The sequence below is a fragment of the Schistocerca cancellata genome, chromosome 11, assembly GCF_023864275.1.
Source record: "Schistocerca cancellata isolate TAMUIC-IGC-003103 chromosome 11, iqSchCanc2.1, whole genome shotgun sequence".
NCBI classification, from domain to species: domain Eukaryota; kingdom Metazoa; phylum Arthropoda; class Insecta; order Orthoptera; family Acrididae; genus Schistocerca; species Schistocerca cancellata.
This window is the reverse complement of record NC_064636.1, coordinates 149,595,225-149,619,502: the sequence shown is the minus strand read 5'-3', so window position 1 is coordinate 149,619,502 and position 24,278 is coordinate 149,595,225. Positions and strand designations below refer to the sequence as shown.

General features: G+C 41.9%; 1 protein-coding gene across 4 annotated transcripts in view; it reads left to right on the top strand.

Annotated features, from left to right (window-relative positions):
* The window catches only part of LOC126108682 (putative zinc finger protein 66), a 101,674-nt gene extending 78,506 nt beyond the window's left edge, over positions 1-23,168 (top strand). For 3 of the 4 annotated variants that reach the window (XM_049913998.1, XM_049913996.1, XM_049913997.1), the window contains one exon: positions 21,188-23,168. In XM_049913998.1, the coding sequence (XP_049769955.1) occupies positions 21,276-22,727 (1,452 nt within the window). In that variant the 5' untranslated portion in view covers positions 21,188-21,275 and the 3' untranslated portion in view covers positions 22,728-23,168. The remainder of the gene's footprint in view (positions 1-21,187) is intronic. The other variant, XM_049914000.1, reaches the window with a different exon arrangement.
* The last annotated feature ends 1,110 nt before the right edge of the window (positions 23,169-24,278 follow it).

Below are 24,278 nucleotides of genomic sequence, written 5' to 3'. Positions count from 1 at the left end.
TGTGACCGTGTGTGACTGTGAGAATGTAATTGAAACCATTATTTGATTGTAAGTAGTCCTATGTATCTAAGAGATCAGCCTACCCAGCATAATCCATTCCTCGTATTATCAGATATATCCTGCATGCAGGTCTGTAAAGCTCGTGAACTACTCTCTCCACAATTACTCGACAATGTATATTTTCAGGTAAGATCGATAATATTTTGTTCATGTAATCTGCATTCTTTTCCCCAACTGAAGCTGTAAAGTCGTAATCGATCTATCATTTCATTTAGTTACCATAATTTATATACTTCTGAGGTAGATCGTTTAGTCTTTCTTGCTGAACTTCGACTTTTACCTTCACGAAGTGGAGCTGCTACTGCTGCTTCAGTTACAGTCCTGTATTTGTCGCTCTATGAGACATCCATTCATCCTTTTGGGGTTTTACATGCGTTGGTCATGCTTAATATTGGACCACATGTTTTTATAGTTTCAGGGTATATTTTTAACATTCGCCATTAACTGTAACAGCCTAGGCAATCTCCCAAATTCCTTATTAACAATTCTTATTGCCTTCCTGGTTAAACTTATTAAGTGCTTACGTAACAAATATGGTTTTGCCCTGATGACCCCATGTGTTCTGTCTCAACTCAGCATGACTTCTTCTCCTCCTCCTCCTCCTCCTCCTATTTCTGCTTCTATCCATTGTCCATGACAGCTCTTTCAGCCTGTCAGTTACTGGCTTAAATATTACTGGGAGATAATTGTCTCGTTGCAGTTGACCTAACTTTCACCAAAGTAACTTCAGTCAAATTGCCAGTTTTTAACATTACACTTTCTCGTCAACATGTTGCTGTAAACTAAGCCATTACTGGCCGTTGTGGCCGAGCGGTTCCAGGTGCTTCAGTCTGTAACTGTGCGACCCCTATGGTCGCAGGTTCGAATTCTGCTTCGGGCATGAATGTTTGTGATGTCCTTAGATTGGTTAGGTTTAAGTACTTCTATGTTCTAGGAGACTGATGACCTCAGATGTTGAGTCCCATAGGGCTCAGAACCAATTCAACCATTTTTTAACTAAGCCATTTTTGAGACAGTTTACAACTTAAGTTTACTTTGGGACAATTGGTGGTGATGGGCATGAAGTGCCTTAGCTATCACATCGATATTTCACACATACACTAGTTTTATACTGACTCCTTTAATTTTCTCGTTGACACACAGTTCATATTGCTGTATATGAACATTCAGCACCTCAACATTCATACCACCTCTCTTAACAAGACCTTCAGTTCCATTAATTTAGTGTTGATTGCCTCCATTTTTTTGTCAAACGCACGTGCTTTGCGTCCTCTTAATGAATGTGCAACACATCTACAAATTTGCACATAGTGTACAATACTCTGACACATGCGCGTTTTGTTGCATTGCCTTTTTGAAGAATCTTGTTCAAGTTCTGTTTCTATTGACTCTCGTTCAATTTACTAGTTTTATCTGTAACCAGCAAGCTACGCTGAGAGTTAATCCAGCAATCCTTACATATAAAGAATTCATTGAGTGACATGTCAGTTCCTACATGTGCCTAAAAAATATGCTTTAATTCAGATTGCCTGTTCGAAGGTTACAAAGTTGGTGCATTCTAGACCAACAGCTTTTGGATGCTTAAGTATGTCTCACTGAAATAAAATATATTGACTTGCATGTGGCGAGCAAAGCAGAAATATCTGCACATATCCTGATTTCCCACAGAGATGTTGCCAAATAAGAATGTGCTGTTTTGTTTTACTTTTTCAGGTGGTGGAATATCACTGCCTGTTAGTCCCTTAATTCCGTGCAAAATCTCCTGAAGTAGCTGATATTTTAACTGAAACAGTATTTTTGAAAAATATAAACATGCCCTAAGTGGACTCCCACAGAATACGTCAACAGTGTAAAAATTTGATTATTTTCCGCAGCATGAAGCCCCAATAACCAAAGCACTTCTAATATCAGGAAGTAATGATCCATTCGTCTCGTTCTTCTGGTTTATACCATCATCATTGCAGGACCAGTCATTTAAAGACCGTTGGGGTGAGATTGTTTCGTCCACTTGGTCATGGTGGTAACTGTTTATTTACATTGAAATGGAGGGGTTTTATAAACTATTACTTACAGCTGGGCATATAAACTTAAATAAGATCGCAATTCAGTGCCCACATCTGGTAATGTTGAATCATACATTTACACTTACCTCAATGCACAGAATGCATCATGGAGTCGAGATATGGTAGTTCCTAATGAGTGGAGCGTTTGACAAGCTATCGACAGTAGATTACTGCAAAGTGTGTCGTAGAATTGGAGGTTATGTGACTGCCATCTTTGCCAACACTCTAGCTCATCCTGTACTGCATTTCATTAAATGTTAAAAATCAGCTCCTGTAGATCTGTGCTCCCTCTGTTTTTAAATATTTTAACTGTTCCGACTGAATCCCCTACAGAGATGGTATGATCACTTTGTAACATCAGGGGACAACAAACTTTTCTGTGGAACAAGGCTGAAATCTGCGTTGACACACTGCATGGTCATTGTCATTCATCCAAGGAGAATATCTTTGTTGTTGTTGTCGTCGTCTTCAGCCCAGAAAGTGGTTTGATGCAGCTCTCCATGCTACTCTATCCTGTGCAAGCTTCATCATTTCCAAGTAACTACTGCAACCTACATCCTTCTGAATCTGCTTAGTGTACTCATCTCTACGATTTTTTCCCTCCATGCTGCCCTCCAGTACTAAATTGGTGATTCCTTGATGCTTCAGAATATGTCCTACCGACCGATCTCTTCTCCTAGACAAGTTGTGCCACAAATTTCTCTTCTCCCCAATTCTATTCAGTACATCCTCATTAGTTACATGATCTACCCATTTAATCTACAACCTTCTCCTGTAGCATTCTACCCATTTAATCTTCAACTTTCTCCTGTAGCACCACATTTCGAAAGCTTCTATTCTTTTCTTGCCCTAACTATTTATCGTCCATGTTTCACAACCATACATAGCTACACTCCATACAAATACCCCAATAAAAAAATATTTTAACAAGATTGCGATCAAGACTGTATTAAATTTTAATTTCATCTCTCAGAATCACCTGATTTAATTAGACTACATTCCATTATCCTCGTTTTGCTTTTGTTGTTCATCTTATAGCCTCCTTTCAAGACACTGTGTGTTCTGTTCATTTGCTCTTCCACGTTCTTTGCTGTCTCTGACAGAATTACAGTCTCATCGGCAAACCTCAAAGTTTATATTTCATCACCATAGATCTTAATTCCCATTCCAAATTTTTCTTCAGTTTCCTTTACTGCTTGCTGTGGGGAGAGGCTACAACCCTGTCTCACTCCCTTCCCAACCACTGCTTCCCTTTCATGTCCCTCCACTCTTATAACTGCCATCTGGTTTCTGTACAAATTGTAAATGGCCTTTTGCTCCCTGTATTTGACCCCTGCCACCTTCAGAATTTGAAAGAGAGTATTCCAGTCAACATTGTCAAAAGCTTTCTCCAAGTCTACAAATACCTTTCCTTAATCTATCTTCGAAGATAAGTCGTAGGGTCAGTATTACCTCACGTGTTCCAACATATTAACGAAATCCAAATTCATTTTCCCCTAAGTCGGCATCCACCTGTTTTTCCGTTGGTCTGTAAGGAATTCGTGTTCGTATTTTGCAGCTGTGACTTATTAAACTGGTGGTTTGGTAATTTTCACACATGTGATCAACACTTGCTTTCTTTGAGATTGGAACTATAATATTCTTCTTCAAGTGTTTTGAGGGTATTTCGCCTGTCTCATACATCTTGCTCACCAGATAGTACAATTTTGTCAGGGCTGGCTCTCCCAATGCTATCAGTAGTTCTAATGGGATGTTGTCTACTCCTGGGGCCTTGTTCTGACTTAAATCTGTCAGTGCTCAGTCAAACTATTCACGCAGTATCATATCTCCCATTTCATCTTCATCTGCATCCACTTCCATTTCCATAATATTGTCCTCAAGTACATCGCCCTTATATAGACCCTCTGTATATTCCTTCCACCTTTTTGCTTTCCCTTCTTTCCTTAGAACTCGGTTTCCATCTGAGCTCTTGATATTCATACAAGTGGTTCTCTTTTCTCCAAAGGTCTCTCTAATTTTCCTGTAGGCAGTATCTATCTTACCCATAGTGATATATGTGTGTACGTTGTTATATTTCTTTTAGCCATCCCTGCTTAGCCATTTTGCGCTTCCTGTCAGTCTCATTTTTCAGACATTTGTATTCCTTCTTGCCTGCTTCATTTACTACATTTTTATATTTTCTCCTTTCATCAGTTAAATTCACTATCTCTTTTGTTACCCAAAGATTTCTACTAGCCCTCGCCTCTTTACCTATTTGACCTTCCACTGCCTTCACTATTTCATTCCTCAAAGCTACCCATTCTTCTTCTACTGTATTTCTTTCCCCCATTCCTGTCAATTGTTCCCTTATGCTCTCCCTGAAACTCTCTACAACCTCTGGTTCTTTCAGTTTATCCAGGTCCCATCTCCTTGAATTCCCACATTTTTGCAGTTTCTTCAGTTTTAATCTACAGTTCATAACCAATAGATTGTGGTCAGAGTTCACATCCGCCCCTGGAAATGTCTTACAATTTAAAATCTGGTTCCTAAATCTCTATCTTACCATTATATAATCTATTGGAAACCTTCCAGTGTCTCCAGGCCTCTTCCAAGTATACAACCTTCTTTCATGACTCTTAACCCAAGTGTTAGCTATGGTTAAGTTATGCTCTGTGCAAAATTCTACCAGGCGGCTTCCTCTTTCATTCCTTTTCCCCACTCCATATTGACCTACTACATTTCCTTCTCTTCGTTTTCCTACTATCGAATTCCAGTCCTCCACGCTTATTTAATTTTCGTCTCCCTTCACTATCTGAATAATTTCTTTTATCTCATCATACATTTCATCAATTTCTTCATCTGCAGAGCTAGTTGGCATATAAACGTGTAATACTGTAGTAGGTGTGGGCTTCGTGTCTATCTTGGCCACAATAATGCTTTCACTATGCTGTTTGTAGTAGCTTACCCACACTCCTATTTTTTTTATACATTACGAGGTGCATTCAAGTTCTAAGGCCTCCGATTTTTTTTCTCCGGACTGGAAAGAGATAGAAACGTGTGCATTGCTTTAAAATGAGGCCGCGTTCATTGTCAATACGTCCCAGAGATGGCAGCATCGTACGGCAGATGGAATTTTACCACCAGCGGCGAGAATGGGAACTGTTTTAAATACTTAAAATGGCGACGTTTTCCTTACTTGAACAGCGTGCAATCATTCGTTTTCTGAATTTGCGTGGTGTGAAACCAATTGAAATTCATCGACAGTTGAAGGAGACATATAGTGATGCAGTTATGGATGTGTCGAAAGTGCGTTCGTGGGTGCGACAGTTTAATGAAGGCAGAACATCGTGAGACATCAAACCGAAACAACCTCGGGCTAGGACAAGCCGGTCTGACGACACGATCGAGAAAGTGGAGAGAATTGTTTTAGGGGATCGCCGAATGACTGTTGAACAGATCGCCTGCAGAGTTGGCATTTCTGTGGGTTCTGTGCACACAATCCTGCATGACGACCTGAAAATGCGAAAAGTGTTATCCAGGTGGGTGCCACGAATGCTGACGGACGACCACACGGCTGCCCATGTGGCATGTTGCCAAGCAATGTTGACACGCAACGACATCATGAATGGGCCTTTCTTTTCGTCGGTTGTGACAATGGATGAGAGGTGGATGCCATTTTTCAATCCAGAAACTAAACGCCTCAGCTCAATGGAAGTACAGAGATTCACCGCCACCAAAAAAATTTCGGGTAACCGCCAGTGCTGAAAAAATGATGGTGTCCATGGTGTGGGACAGCGAGGGCGTACTCCTTACCCATTGCGTTCCAAAGGGCACTACGGTAACAGGTGCATCCTACGAAAATGTTTTGAAGAACAAATTCCTTCCTGCACTGCAACAAAAACGTCCGGGAAGGGTTGCGTGTGTGCTGTTTCACCAAGACAACGCACCCGCACATCGAGCTAACGTTACGCAACAGTTTCTTCGTGATAACAACTTTGCAGTGATTCCTCATGCTCCCTACTCACCTGACCTGGCTCCTAGTGACTTTTGGCTTTTTCCAACAATGAAAGACACTCTCCGTGGCCGCACATTCACCAGCCGTGCTGCTACTGCCTCAGCGATTTTCCAGTGGTCAAAACAGACTCCTAAAGAAGCCTTCGTCGCTGCCATGGAATCATGGCGTCAGCATTGTAAAAAATGTGTACGTCTGCAGGGCTATTACGTCGAGAAGTAACGCCAGTTTCATCGATTTCGGGTGAGTAGTTAATTAGAAAAAAAATCGGAGGCCTTAGATCTTGAATGCACCTCGTATTAAACCTACTCCTGCATTACCCCTATTTGATTTTGTATTTATAACCCTGTATTCACGTGTCCCTAAAGCCTTGTTGCTCATGCCACCAAACTTCACTAGTTCCCACTATATCTAGCTTTAACCCATCCATTTCCCTTTTTAAATTACCTAATGTACCTGCACAACATTGCACACTCCAATACGTAGATCGCCAGTCTTGTTTCTCCTGATGACAACGTCCTCCTGAGTAGTCCCTAGTCCCCGCCCAGAGATCCGAATGGGGGACTATTTTACCTCCAGAATATTTTACCCAAGAGGATGCCATAATTTAACCATACAGTACAGTACAGCTTCAGCCGTTCACATACCAGCATAGCAATGCCATTTTGGTTAATGTTACAAGGCCTGATCAGTCAATCATTCAGACTGCAATTACTGAAAAGGCTGCTGCCCCTCTTCAGGAACCACATGTTTGTCTGACCTCTCAACAGATAACCCTCCATTGTGGTTGCACCTATTGTATGGCTATCTGTATCGCTGAGGCACACAAGCCTCTCCACCAAAGGCAAGGTCCATGGTTCATTGGGGATTTATTAGAACTCCCTTTTCGATAATACACTGACACTAACATGCTGACACCCACTGGTATTCAAACAGTAGGTTTGATTGAACAGCATTGTGTTGACACCAGATGCCTGCTGCTACAACGACTTCAACTTTCCTGCAAGGAAAACACATAGTGTTAGTTAGAAGCTTATTTGCTCATTTTCCCTGTTCATCAGCATCAGCATTAATACTTAAATTGGCTCACAACAGGGACTTCTGATGCATGACTTGACATCCTTATCCTTCGTTGTTTGTCACAAGAGAGTAAATTATTTATCAATTGCTGTAAGTATATTTTCGTGACATCTACTAGCATTATAGTTATAATTGTAATGTTGTTGTTGTTATTTAGCTTCTAATCCTGTATTTAGTGCACATTTGTGTATATATCAGTCACATTTATACGCTTTAGTAACTGTGTAGTGCATAGAACCACTGTCTGCATTGAATCATTCGTTTTGTGTTACTTGCAGCACTTAGATCGCCCAATCCAGTGGTAGCTCTGATAGTAGCAGCAGTAGCACATCAGAGTACTGTGGAGTGACACACGTTTTCATAAGAAACGACTTATTTTAAATTTTGTCAGTGTTCCTTACCTTCAACTCCTATATTTCGTATATGTCTGTGTATTTACCATGCCAACTCTGGTATGGACGGATACAGTAATTGCTGTGTTCAGATGTGAATCAAGTTGGTGATTCTTCGCTGATAGCTCCAGGCAGTGTTGTCCACCAATTGGTCCACTGCTGCAGTCCTCTTGGGTACTGCCCACACTGAGATTGACGTCTCACTTGTGGTTGAGTGGGAAGTCATTCAGGTGTGTGGGTGGCAGTGAAAGAATTTTCATGTTGCTGATCGAAGAGCCTGCTCAGTTCGTCTGATGATCAGATTTGGGAGCTGTCTATGGCTGATGGAAACCATGAGTCAGATGAAGTCGCGTGCCATGTTCCAAAGGAAGCCTCTCAGTGTGCATGACTGAGCATTCACAGAGGGTAGTATTACTGGCACTTGGAATCTCCGATGTTAGGTGTGTAATGGCGCCATTTAGAGATAAGACTGCATAGGACGGGAAGGAATCCGATGAGCATTCTGTGTGCATAATGGGTGGAGTCTTTACAGATTAGAAATGGGTGCTTCTGAATGCCATGAAAACGATGGCTTAGCCAGCTGTAAGTGGTGACCTCACGTTGGTGGTAACAATACAGATTGCGTTCCATGAGGATTGTGACCAATGTCTTTCTAACGCAACGGTACACCACAGCGTGTTGTAACCGGCTGGGCTAAGTGGATGGGGGTGCTAGTTTCAAAACGCTCTTTGTCTCTATCAGCTCTAAGGTGCCGGAGACTCAGGATGTGCGTTTCTGTCGACCCCATTTTGAGTTCATGTAACATGGCACAATGGATCATTCTGTAGATCCAATTTTACATTAAACTTAGGAAGTCCGCCACCAAAACGTTTCCATTAGTTCAGCATGTCTTTGGGAATGATTGTTTGTCCAAATCGCAACTTTTCCGATGGTACAAGTCGTTCATGGAGGGCCGAGAGGAGATCAGACAAACCTCACAGTGGATGGCCATCAACCGCGTGAGTCGACGAAAATGTGATGCATGTGCGTGATTGTTTGAACTCTGCCAGACAGCTGATCCTTCAATTGATAGAACAAACTTTAAACTTGTCAAAAACAACTTTTTTCCGCATTGTGACAGAAGATATGAACATGAGAAAGATGTGTGCCAAACTTGTCCCAAAAGTGTTGACCGAAAAACACAAGCACGGTGTCAAGAAATATTGGAAATGTGTAAAAATGATCCTCAATTTTTAAAATCAGTTATCACTGTTGATGAGTCGTGGATTTCTGAGTACGACCCTGAGACAAAAAGGCAGAGTTCAGAGTGGCACACCCCATCATCACCCCATCCCAAGAAGGCACGCATGAGCAAGTCCAGGATCAAAACCATGCTCATTGCCTTCTTGGACGTCAGAGGCATTGTCCACCACGAATTCGTACCTACCGGGACTACAGTGAACTCAGCTTTCTACTTGGAAGTGCTCAAAAGACTGAAAAGGAGGGTCTCACGCTGCTGAAGCGACAGCAAGGATAAGTGGAAAGTTCACCACGACAATGCACAGTGTCACAGTGCCTTCATTGTAAAAGACTTCCTTGCCAGGACCAGGACCCCATTGGTTCCCCAGCCTCCCTATAGTCCTGACTTGTTCTAAAGGACATTCCGGGAAAGAAATTCCAGGATGCCTTCCAGGCATGGAAACACCGCCTGCAGAAGTGTATTGACGAAGAGGGTGCTATTTTGAAAATTTTTTATTTGTACGAATATATTCAATAAATGATTTTTTATGAGTTTGGTCGCATTTCTTATGAAACGCAACTTACATGTGCCACATTGGATTGCAATAGGTTCTGCCTGGTTTCAGCGCCTAGCTAATAAAGACCGCCATTCTTGCCTGAGAGATGGTGGAGCTCACCATCATGGGCTGAACTGGAAGTGGTTATTTCGTACAAAGTGGAGTGGAGGTCTGAATCAGAGCCCCAGACAGTTCTGCAACTGTGTAGGTTGCAGATTCCTCGACTAGCGCCAAAAGGTGGTGGATTTACAGGTTCTGCTAAATGGGTCAGGAGTCAACTACAGAAAGGAAGCAGTTCCACGAGTATAAGGGATGTGTAGAGGAGACTGGGCTTTTTTAGGTGAGAGGTTCTCAGATAAGTGCAGAAAGGGCTTCAGTTTCAATGGCTCAAAGTAGAACACCCAAAGAGGGTAGATACAACCACAATAAAGGTATGGAAATAAGTTCAGCCGAAATTCTTCAAGGGTCCTAACCATGTTCCAAAAGAATAGATGAAATACAGTTGGTGGAATGTTCATTGCTGTTCGAAGTAGTTTACTTTGTAATGAAACTTAAGTAGATATTCCTGTGAAGTAGTACAGATAGCAATCAATTAAAAGTTCCGGGCTGAGAGGCTGTAGTCTATCTGTAATTCGTTGGTAACTGCGGGCAGCATCTTCGGAGGTGAGTCAACGATGGCTGCCAGGCCATGGATTTCCTGTTTATATAGAGGGCACCAACATAAGTCACGTGGGGCTGACTGTAAGTCTGTCTCTGACTAACTCCATTATTCTGGATTTAATGTAATAGATCGTCACATCGTTGGTGCAAAGTTGACTGCCATATCCTCTCTAACTTTAAGCCGTCCTCTTTTGTGCTGAAATCATTGTGGTGTTCCTGAATCTCTGTCCTTCACATATGTGCATAATAATCGATGGCCTGGCTAGCACGCTTTTCTCATTAAATTTTGTTTCATGGTCGACATCTTTAAAAAGGTGTTCTGCTGTAGCTGATTTGTCGGTATATTCCAGTCGATACTTCTTTTTGTGTTCGGTTTAGCGGGTATTGACACTTCTTATCGTTGTTCCAATATAAACCTTCACACAGTCACACGGAATTTTATACACCTCAGGAGTTGCTAAGAGATGTAGTGCATCTTTCGCCGATCTTAAACACTCACTAATCTTGGTCATTAAAGTTCTTCCGGGTTTGAGGCCGCATTGTCAACTATAAAATTCCGATGTTTCGGCTACTGTTGCAAGACACCTTCCTGAGACACCCTGAGGAAGGCGCCTTGCAACAGCCACTGAAACGTCGTAATTTTATAGTTGACAATGTGGCCCCAACCCCAGAAGAATTTATTGACTGTGACAAAGGCCGTGGAAGCCTACGTTTACACTCACTAATATTGTTTGTGGGTCTAAAAATTGTTATAACTGGAAACATTGCCAGGACTTTCCCAATACTGTCAGTAATATTGCAATTAAGTGGAAGAAAACTCTTGCAGCTGACAGTTGTTCTTGCTGAATGTTGTCACACACTTTGATTCTGGGATGAAATGCTCGATCTATCTCGTTGTCAGCGTATCCATTCGCAAGTGATTTAGATCATCTTGCAAGTAAACTGGCTGACATATTATTAGCTGTGTCCACCAGTGTTTTAATGACGCCTCTCTTCTGCCTGGGATGATGGTTCGAATCCTTATGGAGGTAATGGTCGGTAGGTGTGTGTGTGTTTCTCTTTTATACACTTTATGCCCTAGACTCCAATCTGCCCGTTTAATTACTGATACATCCAAAAAATTTAGTTGTCCATCTCTCTCTTTCTGTGTAGTAAATTGTATGTTTGGATTAATACTATCCAGATACACTGTGAAACCATACAGTTCCTCTTTACTGTGATTCCATACCACAAAATTCTCATCCACATACCAGTACCACTTTAAAGGTCTTATACCACCAGACTGCAGCACCTGCTGTTAAAAAAAAATCCATGAAAAGATTGGCAACAGCTGGACTCAGAGGCTGCCTGTGGCCACACATTCTGTTCGCTCGTGAAACTTACTGTCATACTGGAAATAAGTCATGGACTGGCAATGTTGGGAACTCCACAGCCTGGCAGCCAGCTGTTGACTCATCTCGGAAGTTGTTGCCTGCAGTTGTCAACGAAATGTGAGGAAGTAGTAGTTTTACAGATCGACCACGGCCTCTCAGCCCAGAATTTTTAACTAAAGAAGACACTGACTGTGAAAGCCTACACGTTATAATGAGTATGGGTGGGGCTTACACATACCAACTGGAATAAAATAACAAGTTCCCTTTACCGATGCCAGTGGTAGGCATAAAACGTCGTCCGAAACTGTACTGAATGGCGTCTCTGAAAATGATTTTGAACAATGAGTTAAGTAGCGCACTCAGAGTGTAAATGATTGCGAAAACATACTTGACACCTTAATAACACTGGCCAAATAGGGAGCATAACAGATACAGGGATTAATGACCACAATGTTGTTGAGCCATGAAGAGTTCACAAGAGTGAATACTGTAACATCGAAACTCACCAAAATAAACGCAAAATTCATGCCCTTGAAAAAGCAGATAAAAATTCGCTTATCACGTTCTGAAGAGACACTATCCACTCCTTCAGGTAAGTCTTTCCAAACATAGACCACATGCGGTTTAAAGTCACATAAGTAATAAATGAGAGATGTGTCAAATTAATAAGAGGTGGTACTGGCACAAAACATGGCAGACCACTGGTGCAGAAGCAATGAAATACACAGGTCAAATTTAAAAGAACGCAAAATCCACAAGATGGACGAAGTTTCACAGAAGCTCGAAATTTAGCGCAAACTTCAATGAGAGAGGCTTTTAATAGTATCCAGAACGACACTGTCTCGAAATCTAGTTGAAAACCCAAAGAAATTCTGGTTATATGTAAAGTATACAATTGACAAGGTGCATTAATACCTTCAGTGCGCGATATCAATGGTAAAGCTATTGACAACGGTGCTACTTAAGCGAGTTACTGAAGACGGTTTTCCTAAATCCCTTCACAAGAAAAACAAAGTAAGTATTACAGAATTCTAATCAAGAAAAACTGCCTGTAACTTCAGGCGTTGATATCCTAAATGCAGTGGAGCAGCTTAAGAAAGGCAATGCCTCTGGTCCAGATTGTACACCATTCAGGTTCCTTTTAGAATATGCTGATGCAATAGCTCCATACTTAAGTCATATACAATTCTTCAACTGCAGAAAGATCGGTACATGAAGACAGGAAAGTTGCGCAAATTACTCCAGAACCCAAGAAAGGAAATGGGAGTAATCTGACGAAATACAGACCCATTCCAGTAACATCGCTTTGCACTAGGATACTGGAAACCATAATCTGTTTGAACATTATGAATTACCTTAAAGACATCATTTGTTGACAAATAGCTAACACATATTCAGAAAAAATAATTATTGGGAAACACACAAGCTCTTTATTCTCGCAAAGTAATGACGGATATGGACAGATGACATTACATTGATTCCATATTTTTTGATTTTCAGAAGGCTTTTGACTCAATTCCTCACAAGTGACTTCCAATTACATTGTGTGCCCCTGGAGTATCATCCTAGTTGTGTGCACAGATTCGTGATTTTGTGCCAGAAAGGTCACAGTTCGTAATAACTGACAGAAAGTCATTGAAGTAATATCTGACGTTTCCCAAGTAAGTGTTATAGGCCCTCTCTTGTCCCTGATATACATACACGATGTAGGAGACAATCTGAGCAGCTCTGAGATTTTTTTGCAGATTAGGCGGTCATTTATGTTATTGTAAAGTCATCAGATGATCAAAACGAATTGTGAAGTGATAAAGATATCTGTATGGTGTGAAAAATAGCAATTGACTGTAAATAATGAAAAGTATGAAGTCAACCACATAAGTACTGAAAGGAATGTGCTAAATTTCGTTCACACGATAAATAATACAAACCTAAAAGCTGTGAACTCAACTAAATACATAGGAATTACATTAAGAATAAATTAAATCATAACATTCATAGTCATAATGCTATGGAGAAAGCAAACCAAAGACTTGTTTCTTGACAGACCACTTAGAAAACGTAACAGGTCTACTAAAGAAACGGCTAACTCTATGCTTGTCTGTCCTCTTGTGGAGTATTGCAGTCTTTTGTGGGACTTCAAAGAAGGGCTCGTTTTGTATTATCGCGAAATAAGGGAGAGTGTGCTACGGATATGAGAAATGGCCTGGTATGGTAGTAATTAAAGAAACGGCGTTTTTCGCTATGGAAAGAATTTTTCGTGAAATTTCAAGCACTGATTTTGTTGTCAGTATGATAACATTTTATTTGTGCCAATCTACTTAGGAAGAAATTATCATCATAGTAAAGTACGAGAAATCAGAACTCCCATGGAAACATGTAAGTGTTGGTATTCCCTGCATGCAGTGAGAGTGGAATATTAGAGAAGTAGATTAAAAATGATGGTTTGATTACCCTCTACTCGGCTATTAATCGTGAATTGCAGACTTATCATGTAATATAGATCATTGTCATCTTGTCTCAAAGCCAGTTGCTCTTCACATATTTACTAATCGTATTCCCATTACATTTTCTGGAATACCATGACGACAGCAGCAAATTGCTTAAATATCTTCATCATCAGAACTCCCATTACATCGTACCATGGACGAAAAGTAAATTAAGGAAATCCAGAAAATCGAATGCTTAGCAGTACAATTTTTGTTCTTTCTAGTACGTTGTCTCCCCCCTCCCCACCGCGCGCCCGTCTCCCCTCCCCTACCCGCGCCCCCGTCTCCCCTCCGCCCACGCGCGGCCGTCTCCCCTCCGCCCACGCGCGCCCGTCTCCCCTCCCCCCACGCGCGCCCGTCTCCCCTCCCCCCACGCGCGCCCGTCTCCCCTCCCCCCACGCGCGCCCGTCTCCCCTCCCCCCACGCGCGCCCGTCTCCCCTCCCCCCACGCGCGCCCGTCTCCCCTCCCCCCACGCGCGCCCGTCTCTCCTCCCCCCACGCGCGCCCGTCTCCCCTCCCCCCACGCGCGCCCGTCTCCCCTCCCCCCCACGCGCGCCCGTCTCCCCTCCCCCCACGCGCGCCCGTCTCCCCTCCCCCCACGCGCGCCCGTCTCCCCTCCCCCACGCGTGCCCGTCAACCCTCCCCCAACGCGCGCCCGTCAACCCCGCCCCCGCGCGCGCCCGTCACCCCGCCCCCGCGCGCGCCCGTCACCCCGCCTCCCGCGCGCGCCCGTCACCCCGCCTCCCGCGCGCGCCCGTCACCCCGCCCCCCGCGCGCGCCCGTCACCCCGCCCCCCGCGCGCGCCCGTCACCCCGCCCCCCGCGCGCGCCCGTCACCCCGCCCCCCCGCGCGCGCCCGTCACCCCGCCCCCCCCGCGCGCGCCCGTCACCCCGCCCCCCCCGCGCGCGCCCGTCACCCCCGCCCCCCCGCGCGCGCCCGTCACCCCGCCCCCCCGCGCGCGACCGTCTCCCCTCCCCCGCGCGCGACCGTCTCCCCTCCCCCAACGCGCGCCCGTCACCCCGCCACCCGCGCGCGCCCGTCACCCCCGCCTACCCGCGCGCGCCCGTCACCCCGCCCCCCGCGCGCGCCCGCCACCCCTCGCCCCCGCGCGCGCCCGCCGCCCCTCCCCCCGCGCGCGCCCGCCACCCCTCCCCCCGCGCGCGCCCGCCACCCCTCCCCCCGCGCGCGCCCTCCACCCCTCCCCCCGCGCGCGCCCGCCACCCCTCCCCCCGCGCGCGCCTTTCGCCCCTCCTCCCTCCCGCGCGCCCGCCTCGCCCCGCCCCCCCGCGCGCGCCCGTCTCGCCCCGCCACCGCGCACGATTGCAGATGCCTGTGCGCTTAAACTTTTTTATTGTGTATTATTGCTTTTCTTTTAATATCAGTAAATCTTTTGGTCTCTTAGTGTCGATCCATGTATGGCTGCATTGCGGTCATGAAAACAAGCGGAAATGCTAATGTTGCCTTATATATAATAACACTACATCCTCTAAATAAGGAGGTATGAATAGTGGTGTCCCACAATGTTCAGGTTTGTTCCCCATATTTTTCTTAATATATGTTCATGACCTGGCACTCTACATTCATGAAGATGCAAAGCTAGCTCTTTTCCTCATGATGCAGTAATCACACCAAAGAAATATGAATTAGCTGAGGAAACTGTGAATTATGTCTTTCAGGAACTTAAGTGATTGTCTGCAGATGGTTTTGAGAAAACACAGTGTACACTGTTCTGTGCAGTAAATGGCAGAATACTATTGATAAGTATATGTTTTGAACAGAAATATGTTGCTAAGCAGAATATTCGAAATTTCTGTGTGCATTGATAAGAAATTAATTTGAAGCAGCACATCATGAGCTTATGAAACATCTCAGTTCAGCATCTTACGCTATTAGCGTAATTGCAAATTTTGGTGACAAACATATCAGTAAATTAACTTACAATGCATATTTCCATTCACTGCTTTCATATAGCATGAAGTCTTAGGGTGATATCATTTAGAGAAAAAGTATTCATTGCACAAAAGTCTGTAATCATAATAATAGTTGGGAAGCACTGAAGATCACCTTGCAGACACTTCTACATCTACATTTACATCTACATTTATACTCCGCAAGCCACCCAACGGTGTGTGGCGGAGGGCACTTTACGTGTTACTGTCATTACCTCCCTTTCCTGTTCCAGTCGCGTATGGTTCACGGAAAGAACGACTGTCTGAAAGCCTCCATGCGCGCTCTAATCTCTCTAATTTTACATTCGTGATCTCCACGGGAAGCATAAGTAGGGGGAAGCAATATATTCGATACCTCATCCAGAAACGCACCCTCTCGAAACCTGGCGAGCAAGCTACACCGCGATGCAGAGCGCCCCTCTTGCAGAGTCCGCCACTTGAGTCCGCCAAACATCTCCGTAACGCTATCACGGTTACCAAATAACCCTGTGACGAAACGCGCCGCTCTTCTTTGGATCTTCTCTATCTCCTCCGTCAACCCAATCTGGTACGGATCCCACACTGATGAGCAATACTCAAGTATAGGTCGAACGAGTGTTTTGTAAGCCACCTCCATTGTTGAAGGACTACATTTTCTAAGGACTCTCCCAATGAATCTCAACCTGGTACCCGCCTTACCAACAATTAATTTTATATGATCATTCCACTTCAAATCGTTCCGCACGCATACTCCCAGATATTTTACAGAAGTAACTGCTACCAGTGTTTGTTCCGCTAGCATATAATCATACAGTAAAGGATCCTTCTTTCTATGCATTCGCAACACATTACATTTGTCTATGTTAAGGGTCAGTTGCCACTCCATGCACCAAGTGCCTATCCGCTGCATATCCTCCTGCATTTCGCTACAATTTTCTAATGCTGCAACTTCTCTGTATACCACAGCATCATCCGCGAAAAGCCGCATGGAACTTCCGACACTATCTACTAGGTCATTTATATATATTGTGAAAAGCAATGGTCCCATAACACTCCCCTGTGGCACGCCAGAGGTTACTTTAACGTCTGTAGACGTCTCTCCATTGATAACAACATGCTGTGTTCTGCTTGCTAAAAACTCTTCAATCCAGCCACACAGCTGGTCTGATATTCCGTAGGCTCTTACTTTGTTTATCAGGCGACAGTGCGGAACTGTATCGAACGCCTTCCGGAAGTCAAGAAAAATAGCATCTACCTGGGAGCCTGTATCTAATATTTTCTGGGTCTCATGAACAAATAAGGCGAGCTGGGTCTCACACGATCGCTGTTTCCGGAATCCATGCTGATTCCTACATAGTAGATTCTGGGTTTCCAAAAACGATATGATACTCGAGCAAAAAACATGTTCTAATATTTTTGCGCATCTGCTCGACGACCCTTCTTGACGACTGGGACTACCTGTGCTCTTTTCCAATCATTTGGAACCTTCCGTTCCTCTAGAAACTTGCGGTACACGGCTGTTAGAAGGGGGGCAAGTTCTTTCGCGTACTCTGTGTAGAATCGAATTGGTATCCCGTCAGGTCCAGTGGACTTTCCTCTGTTGAGTGATTCCAGTTGCTTTTCTATTCCTTGGACACTTATTTCGATGTTTGCGTGGTAGAGTAATGGTGGTGTACGCGTACGTGGAGAACTCCGCCGGGCGGATTCGTGCCGGGGACCAGGAACTCCTTCCCAATCCGGAAAGTCGTGCGTTAGACCGATCGGCTAACCGGGCAGGTTGATATGTATTAGGAACTGTATATATATATATATATATATATATATATATATATATATATATATATATATATATATGTGTGTGTGTGTGTGTGTGTGTGTGTGTGTGTGTATATATATATATATATATATATATATGTATATGTATTTAAGGAACTGGGGAGATTTGCAGTACCTTCACAATATATAAATTCACTTACGAAATTTGTTATTAATGACGAATCACAGTTCAAAGATAATAGCAAAGAGCAGTGGCTAAATCTGACTTTGGCACAGAAAGAGATGAACTGTGCTGCCAGAAAAATCTTTGTTCATCTACCAGGTAGCATTAACAGTCTGACAGATAGCCAACCAGCTTCTAAAACAAATCAAAAGTATTTATGAATGAGGACATCCTCTACTCAATAGATACATTTTTAAATATGAAATAGTAATTGTAAAAAAAATAATAATAATACATTGTGTAAAGAAATCTAATGTTAAACTCACAAGTTCCACATTGCAAAGTGTCACATTCAGGATCTGTGGAACATGTATTAATGTAGTGTAATATCATCAGACCAGGCAAGGACTGTCTCATATACCATAATTTGTATCTTACCAGCTGTAAACAAAGTCATGTTGAAAGTTTGGTCAGCATGTGGTTTACCTGTGTCAAAGAATCCAAGAAAGTACTGATTGACTTTCTGCCTGGGTTCAAAAGGTATCACTCTATTACGTACACTATGATTGTCAGAATGCACTGACGACCTGTATGTCAATGTTATATTTGAGTAGTGCGTGATAAATTAAGTTTGTAATGGTCTTATTAGTTGTGTTCAGAGAACCCTCAAGTAGATAGTCAGCACTTGCCATCTGTAGATCATGAAAGTTTGTCTTCCGAGCAATATCGAAAAGGGATTCGCTTGACGTCTATGCTGTGTAACTTGTCCTATCTGACAGCAGGTGTATAAGAAATGTACCTACATGGGTACCAGACAGGCAAATATTTTTTGAAGACAAATCAGTAGGGTACGATATTACACATTAACCTGCTGACTTGGAAATTTGGATGAAAAGCCATGTTCAAAAGAACATACCCTCTTTGCATGATATTGATGTTTCTGAGATAAAAGCTTTAATAGGGTTGCTTGTATTAACAGCAGTCTCCAACCCTGGCATCAAATGCATTGACAATATTTCCTTAGTAGATGGAACCAGATGTTATATTTTCATGTCAATGTAACAAACGACCCACCAGGGTAGCCAAGAGCACTAAAGTGCTGCTTCCTGGATTCGGGTAGGCACAGTGACCCTGGATCGAACCCGCACAGCGGATCGAATCCGCATAGTGGATTAATGATGAAGGGCCGGTGTGCCAGCCAGCCTGGAAATGGGTTTTAAGCGGTTTTCCTCATCCTGATAGGTGAATACCGGGCTGGTTCCAACGTTTCACCTCAGTTACACAGCTCACAAACATTTGCAGACATTCGCACTTTCCCATGAATTACACTGGATGCAGACAGTTGGGGTATATAAAATCCGGCGGGTGGGGGGTGTGTCTTTGGGAGTCATGACCCCATCATAATACTAGCCTATATACGCATTGGCACATCACAACCAGCCTTGGCCGAAAGACCGAGTAAAGGTGGTGAAGTCCCATTAATCCCCCGACCCGACTAGTTGTTAGATAGAGGGTACTGGTATAGATATATAGAATGTAAGAAACGGTTTTTGTTCATGATAACAGCTCTTTGGTTTGAGAATTGAGAGAACAAAGGAAGGAATAAAGTAGAGTGCCAAAATTTCTAACAAATGAGGTGTGAGCCATCAGCACTCTTACTGTCCAGGCTGTAGTATGTGTGTTGATAAAATACATATGCACTTCCATTATCACTGCATGAACAGTTTATGAATGTGCCTGCCACAAAAAATGTTGTGCAGTAAATATTAAGGATATGACACAAGTACCCAGTACCCAGTACCTACACAATGGTTACATGGAGGTCTCTAAAACAATTGATAAATAATTAACATCAAACTTTATTTATTGTTGAACTTTTCCACAAATTCTCTTTCTTATCCTGGTTTGTTTATAGTTCACTGGAATAGCATAAAATTTTAATTGTAAGTTTTATATCTAGTACTTTGAGAAAAAGAAAGCTATTTGTTTGAAACCTCACTTGCATATTTTTTTATTTCTTACTTAATTACTAGCGTTTAGTTACTTTACTTCCATATGTATGAAAATACATGTTGTAACTAATTGAGTTTTAAAAAAAGTTACAATATCTAGTGATACAGTTGTCAACTTCTAGAATCTGACACACACCATGATACAGTTACGTTAAAAAAATCGTGTCATCCTAATTAAGAGTTTAAAACGCTCTAAATTTACCAGATACCATGCCACACGAAACTATACCCCAACAAAACGCAAAAAAGTCAAAAGTTGCAGAACAAAAGATAACACTGGAGTATGCACGCCTTCAGTAGTTCGTACTCTTTCATGTCCAACATGATGCGCATACTGGGGACCTGAAAGGCATCACAGTTCTGTTCTGTGGGAAATGGTTTAACTGCAGGTGGAGTAATGGGACCCAGATACTACAGCGGTAGCTCATGCATCAGCTGTTACCACTGCCACACAATATGTGGTGTCAGCTAGCAGTGTCTAATGGGTGATGTGATGAAGTGGCCAATTATATGTGTGCCCTTCAGTCAATGGTGTTCTGCAATGCCAGATAACTAGATGTTAGGAAGATGTAAAAATGTTCAAGAAGGCTCACTGCAAATATACTGGAAAATTTACAACTATTTCCATCTTTTCAGACATTATTTCCATTTCCATTTGTGCAAGGCTTCATACAAGTTGCAGTGCCAAAAACACAGTCTTAGATTAAAACCATCTGCAAGTGTGTCATTCACATTCATTCATCAGTATGCAAATTTTACCCTTGATTGATGTGACATTGATAGTTGTTCATGAACCGTAATTATCCACCTGATTAATATCCATTCTATATACCTAACAAAATGTTGAAGCTTGCACTAGTTCTTGACCCATTGGGAATCAAACAAAAAAATCTCTTAACTAGGTGAAATAAATTTATCATTTCAAAAGTTGAAAGTGTTTGCAAAACAAAAAAAGGCACTTACAGAGCTAAAATAATGGAAGAAGAACACTTAAAAATTATTTCTCTAATTAAATTTTAAATACCTTGAATGTAAGAATTTTGAGTCAAAATATGTAACTGATACTTTTTGATACATTTAATAAATTGGTGTAAACTGTTAACCTGTAGCACTGTATTTTGAAAAGATTGTAACACATGAAAGTGAATTATTTTAACTCACCTAAAAATTTCAAATGAAATCAGCAGTGACTCAGATTCATCATTATTGAATTTCCTGTGGTTAATTTCGTTGTAAATCACTTTTACCTCATCAGTTCTTTCCTTCTGGTGGAATATTGTAATTTTAAATCATTAACGGTTACTAAATATGCAATTTCTTATGCACTTTAATGACTTGTGGCCTATAGTACTGGATATGGACACTCAAATATTGTTTCTTTGTTGTATATATATATCAACATTTAACATTCTTGTCCTCACTCTTCAGATTGGCACAGACTACTGGTGGGAGCTGTGGCATATCATGTGAAGAAATTTGTCACCATGGACTGGTCCAGGATGAGTCGGTGATAGACATGGAAAAGTTAACACATGAGTTTGGTACAGAAAATGTGTCTATTGATAAGGAATGCTCAGTTGCCACCCAATATGACTGTAGTAAGAAGGAAAAGGAATTACATCTATATAGCTGTGATTTCTGCCAACAGAACTTTCCTTCAAAATACAGACTCATAATGCATGTGTTTATGCACATTAATGGCACACAACCACCTTGGTATGTTTGTAAGTGGTGTGGTGAGGTATTTCACAGTAAGGTTAGTTGGAAAAAACATTTGAGAATGAGAGAGAATTATCATGTCTTAACTGCTGACCCCCATGAAACATATGGCTATGGTGATGACCATCAAAGCAGTATCTTCTTGGATAGTGAGCCAGTAGTTTCTGTTACAGAACACATTGAACAGTCTTCATATAAGGAAATTTGGAAAACCTCAAAGAAGGCCTCTAATGACATGTGTAACACACACATGACAAATGATGCAGAGAAAACAAGTGCTTATGGAATTTTGTCTACAGCTGTTGATGTCAGTGCCCAGGCTGATCTACGTATTGCAAACAGAACCGACAAATGTGGTGTTTGTGGCAAATGGTTTGCTAAGTCTGGCGATATGAAGACACATGCATTAATTCACACTGAAAAGAAATCTCACAAATGTGAGATTTGTGGGAAATCTTTTACTATGTTAGGCGATCTCAAGAAGCATTCATTAATTCACACTGGAAAGAAACCTCACAAATGTGAGATTTGTGGAAAATGTTTCGTTAGATCAGATTGTCTCAGGACCCATGAATTAATTCACACTGGAAAGAAACCTCACAAATGTGAGATTTGTGGAAAGTGTTTTGCTACACCAGGTTGTCTTAAGACTCATGTATTAATTCACGCTGGAAAGAAACCTCACAAATGTGAGATTTGTGGAAAATGTTTTACTACATCAGGTTATCTCAAGACTCATGTATTAATTCACACTGGAAAGAAACCTCATAAATGTGAGATTTGTGGAAAATGTTTTGCTACAGCAGGTTATCTCAAGACTCACGATTTAATTCACACTGGAATGAAACCTCACAAATGTGTGATTTGTGACAAATCGTTTGCCCAGTCAAGTACTCTCATGACTCACTTGTTAATTCACACTGGAAAGAAACCTCACAAATGTGAGATTTGTGGAAAATCTTTTGCTACATCAGGTTATCTCAAGACTCACGTATTAATTCACACTGGAAAGAAACCTCACAAATGTCAGATTTGTAGGAAATCTTTTGCTAGGTCAGGCGATCTGAAGACACACATATTAACTCACACTGGAAAGAAACCTCACAAATGTGTGAAATGTGGGAAATCTTTTGCTAGGTCAGGGACTCTCAAGAGGCATGTATTAATTCACACAGGAGAAAACCTCACAACTGCGAGATTTGTGGGTAATCGGTTGCTATGTGAAGCTATCTCAACAGACACACAATAATTCACACTGGAAAGAAACCTCACAAATGTGTGATTTGTGGGAAATCCTTTGCTTGGTCAGGCACTCTCAAGAGGCTTGTATTAATTCACACAGGAAAGAAACTTCACAAATGTGAGATTTGTGGGAAATCTTTTGCTGAGTTAGGCGACCTCAAGAAACACACATTCATACACACCTAGAAAAGACCTCACAAATGTGATATTTGTGGCAAATCATTTGCTAGATCAGGTGATCTCAAGACACATGCATTAGTCCACATGGGAAAGGGACCTCACAAATGTGATATCTGTGACAAAAGTTTCACTCAGTTGGGTCTTTCAAGACGCATGCATTACTTCACATCAGAAAGTAACTACAAGTAATTGTTAGTTCATGCAAATAGATTTTCCTGGTTGGTGTCCTCAGGGCCTATAAAATAATGAATGTAGTAGGGGGACATTAAAGTGTGGTAGAATTGTGAAAAAAGTGCAATAATGTGTAGTATATTGAGGTAACAGATAATGTGACAATATAAAAATCCCTATCTGCAGCTTGAGATGTCAAAAAATTGTATTACTAAATACTCCATAAACATGGTTCAAATGTGTTTTTGTCATTAACACACATGCTTTTTCGTATCGATCTTGAGAAAAGAAGATTGTGAATTGTGATAAATCCTTACCTTACTCAATAGCTATAATTACCACGCAATATTCAGTATAAGGCCAATGAAATGTGATGACTTGCTGCTTATTATTCCAAACATAGTCAGTATGTAATACTTGTAACTCTGCATTTGAGAAACTGACGGCAAAAATATATTCATGGCACTTCCTTCACAGAGGCTAGTAAACTCAACACTGGAGAAACATGATTATGGCAATTATTTTACTCAGGTATTTTTCATCAAGAGATTTGCTATATATGTCATTAAACCATTGGCGCCAGAATTAATTTTTTCATGATTTTTTAAACAAAATTGCGTTATTGTGTCTAAAAGGCATAAATTACACAACAGAGTTGTTTTGACGAAAGTCATTACCGCCATTAGCGAGATATTTGATATTGCCATATGGCAACACTAGGCACTTTCACTACACAATTTTATATGGATTACAACTTCAACTAAAATAAGTAAGTTATAGAAATTTCTTATTACATATATAAGTTTTGTTCAAATTTATTATTCAGTCTTCATCATACAATTGATACTTTATAACACAGTACAATTAATAATCAAAAATCAAACTCTGAACTCAGTATTATTTTACATGAAATGGAATAAAACAATCAATATACAATCCCACATTACACTTTCAACACATTGTTCTCACAATAGATTTACAGTCCTTGTGTACACCTTTTCTTCTTCTTTCCTTCTGTGTGCTGGACGAGGTGGTCAGTCTTATCAAACCTAACTGAATCTGATATGCAGCTGTCGGAACATGCCCTTGATGCAGATGGTATCCCAGCTCCTTTTGGTACAGCTTGGTGTCTTTTCAAGTACACTGTTGCTACATCTCTCTGGAAATCAAGCTGAGAAATGGTTTGGTTTCTTGCTTTATTATACAA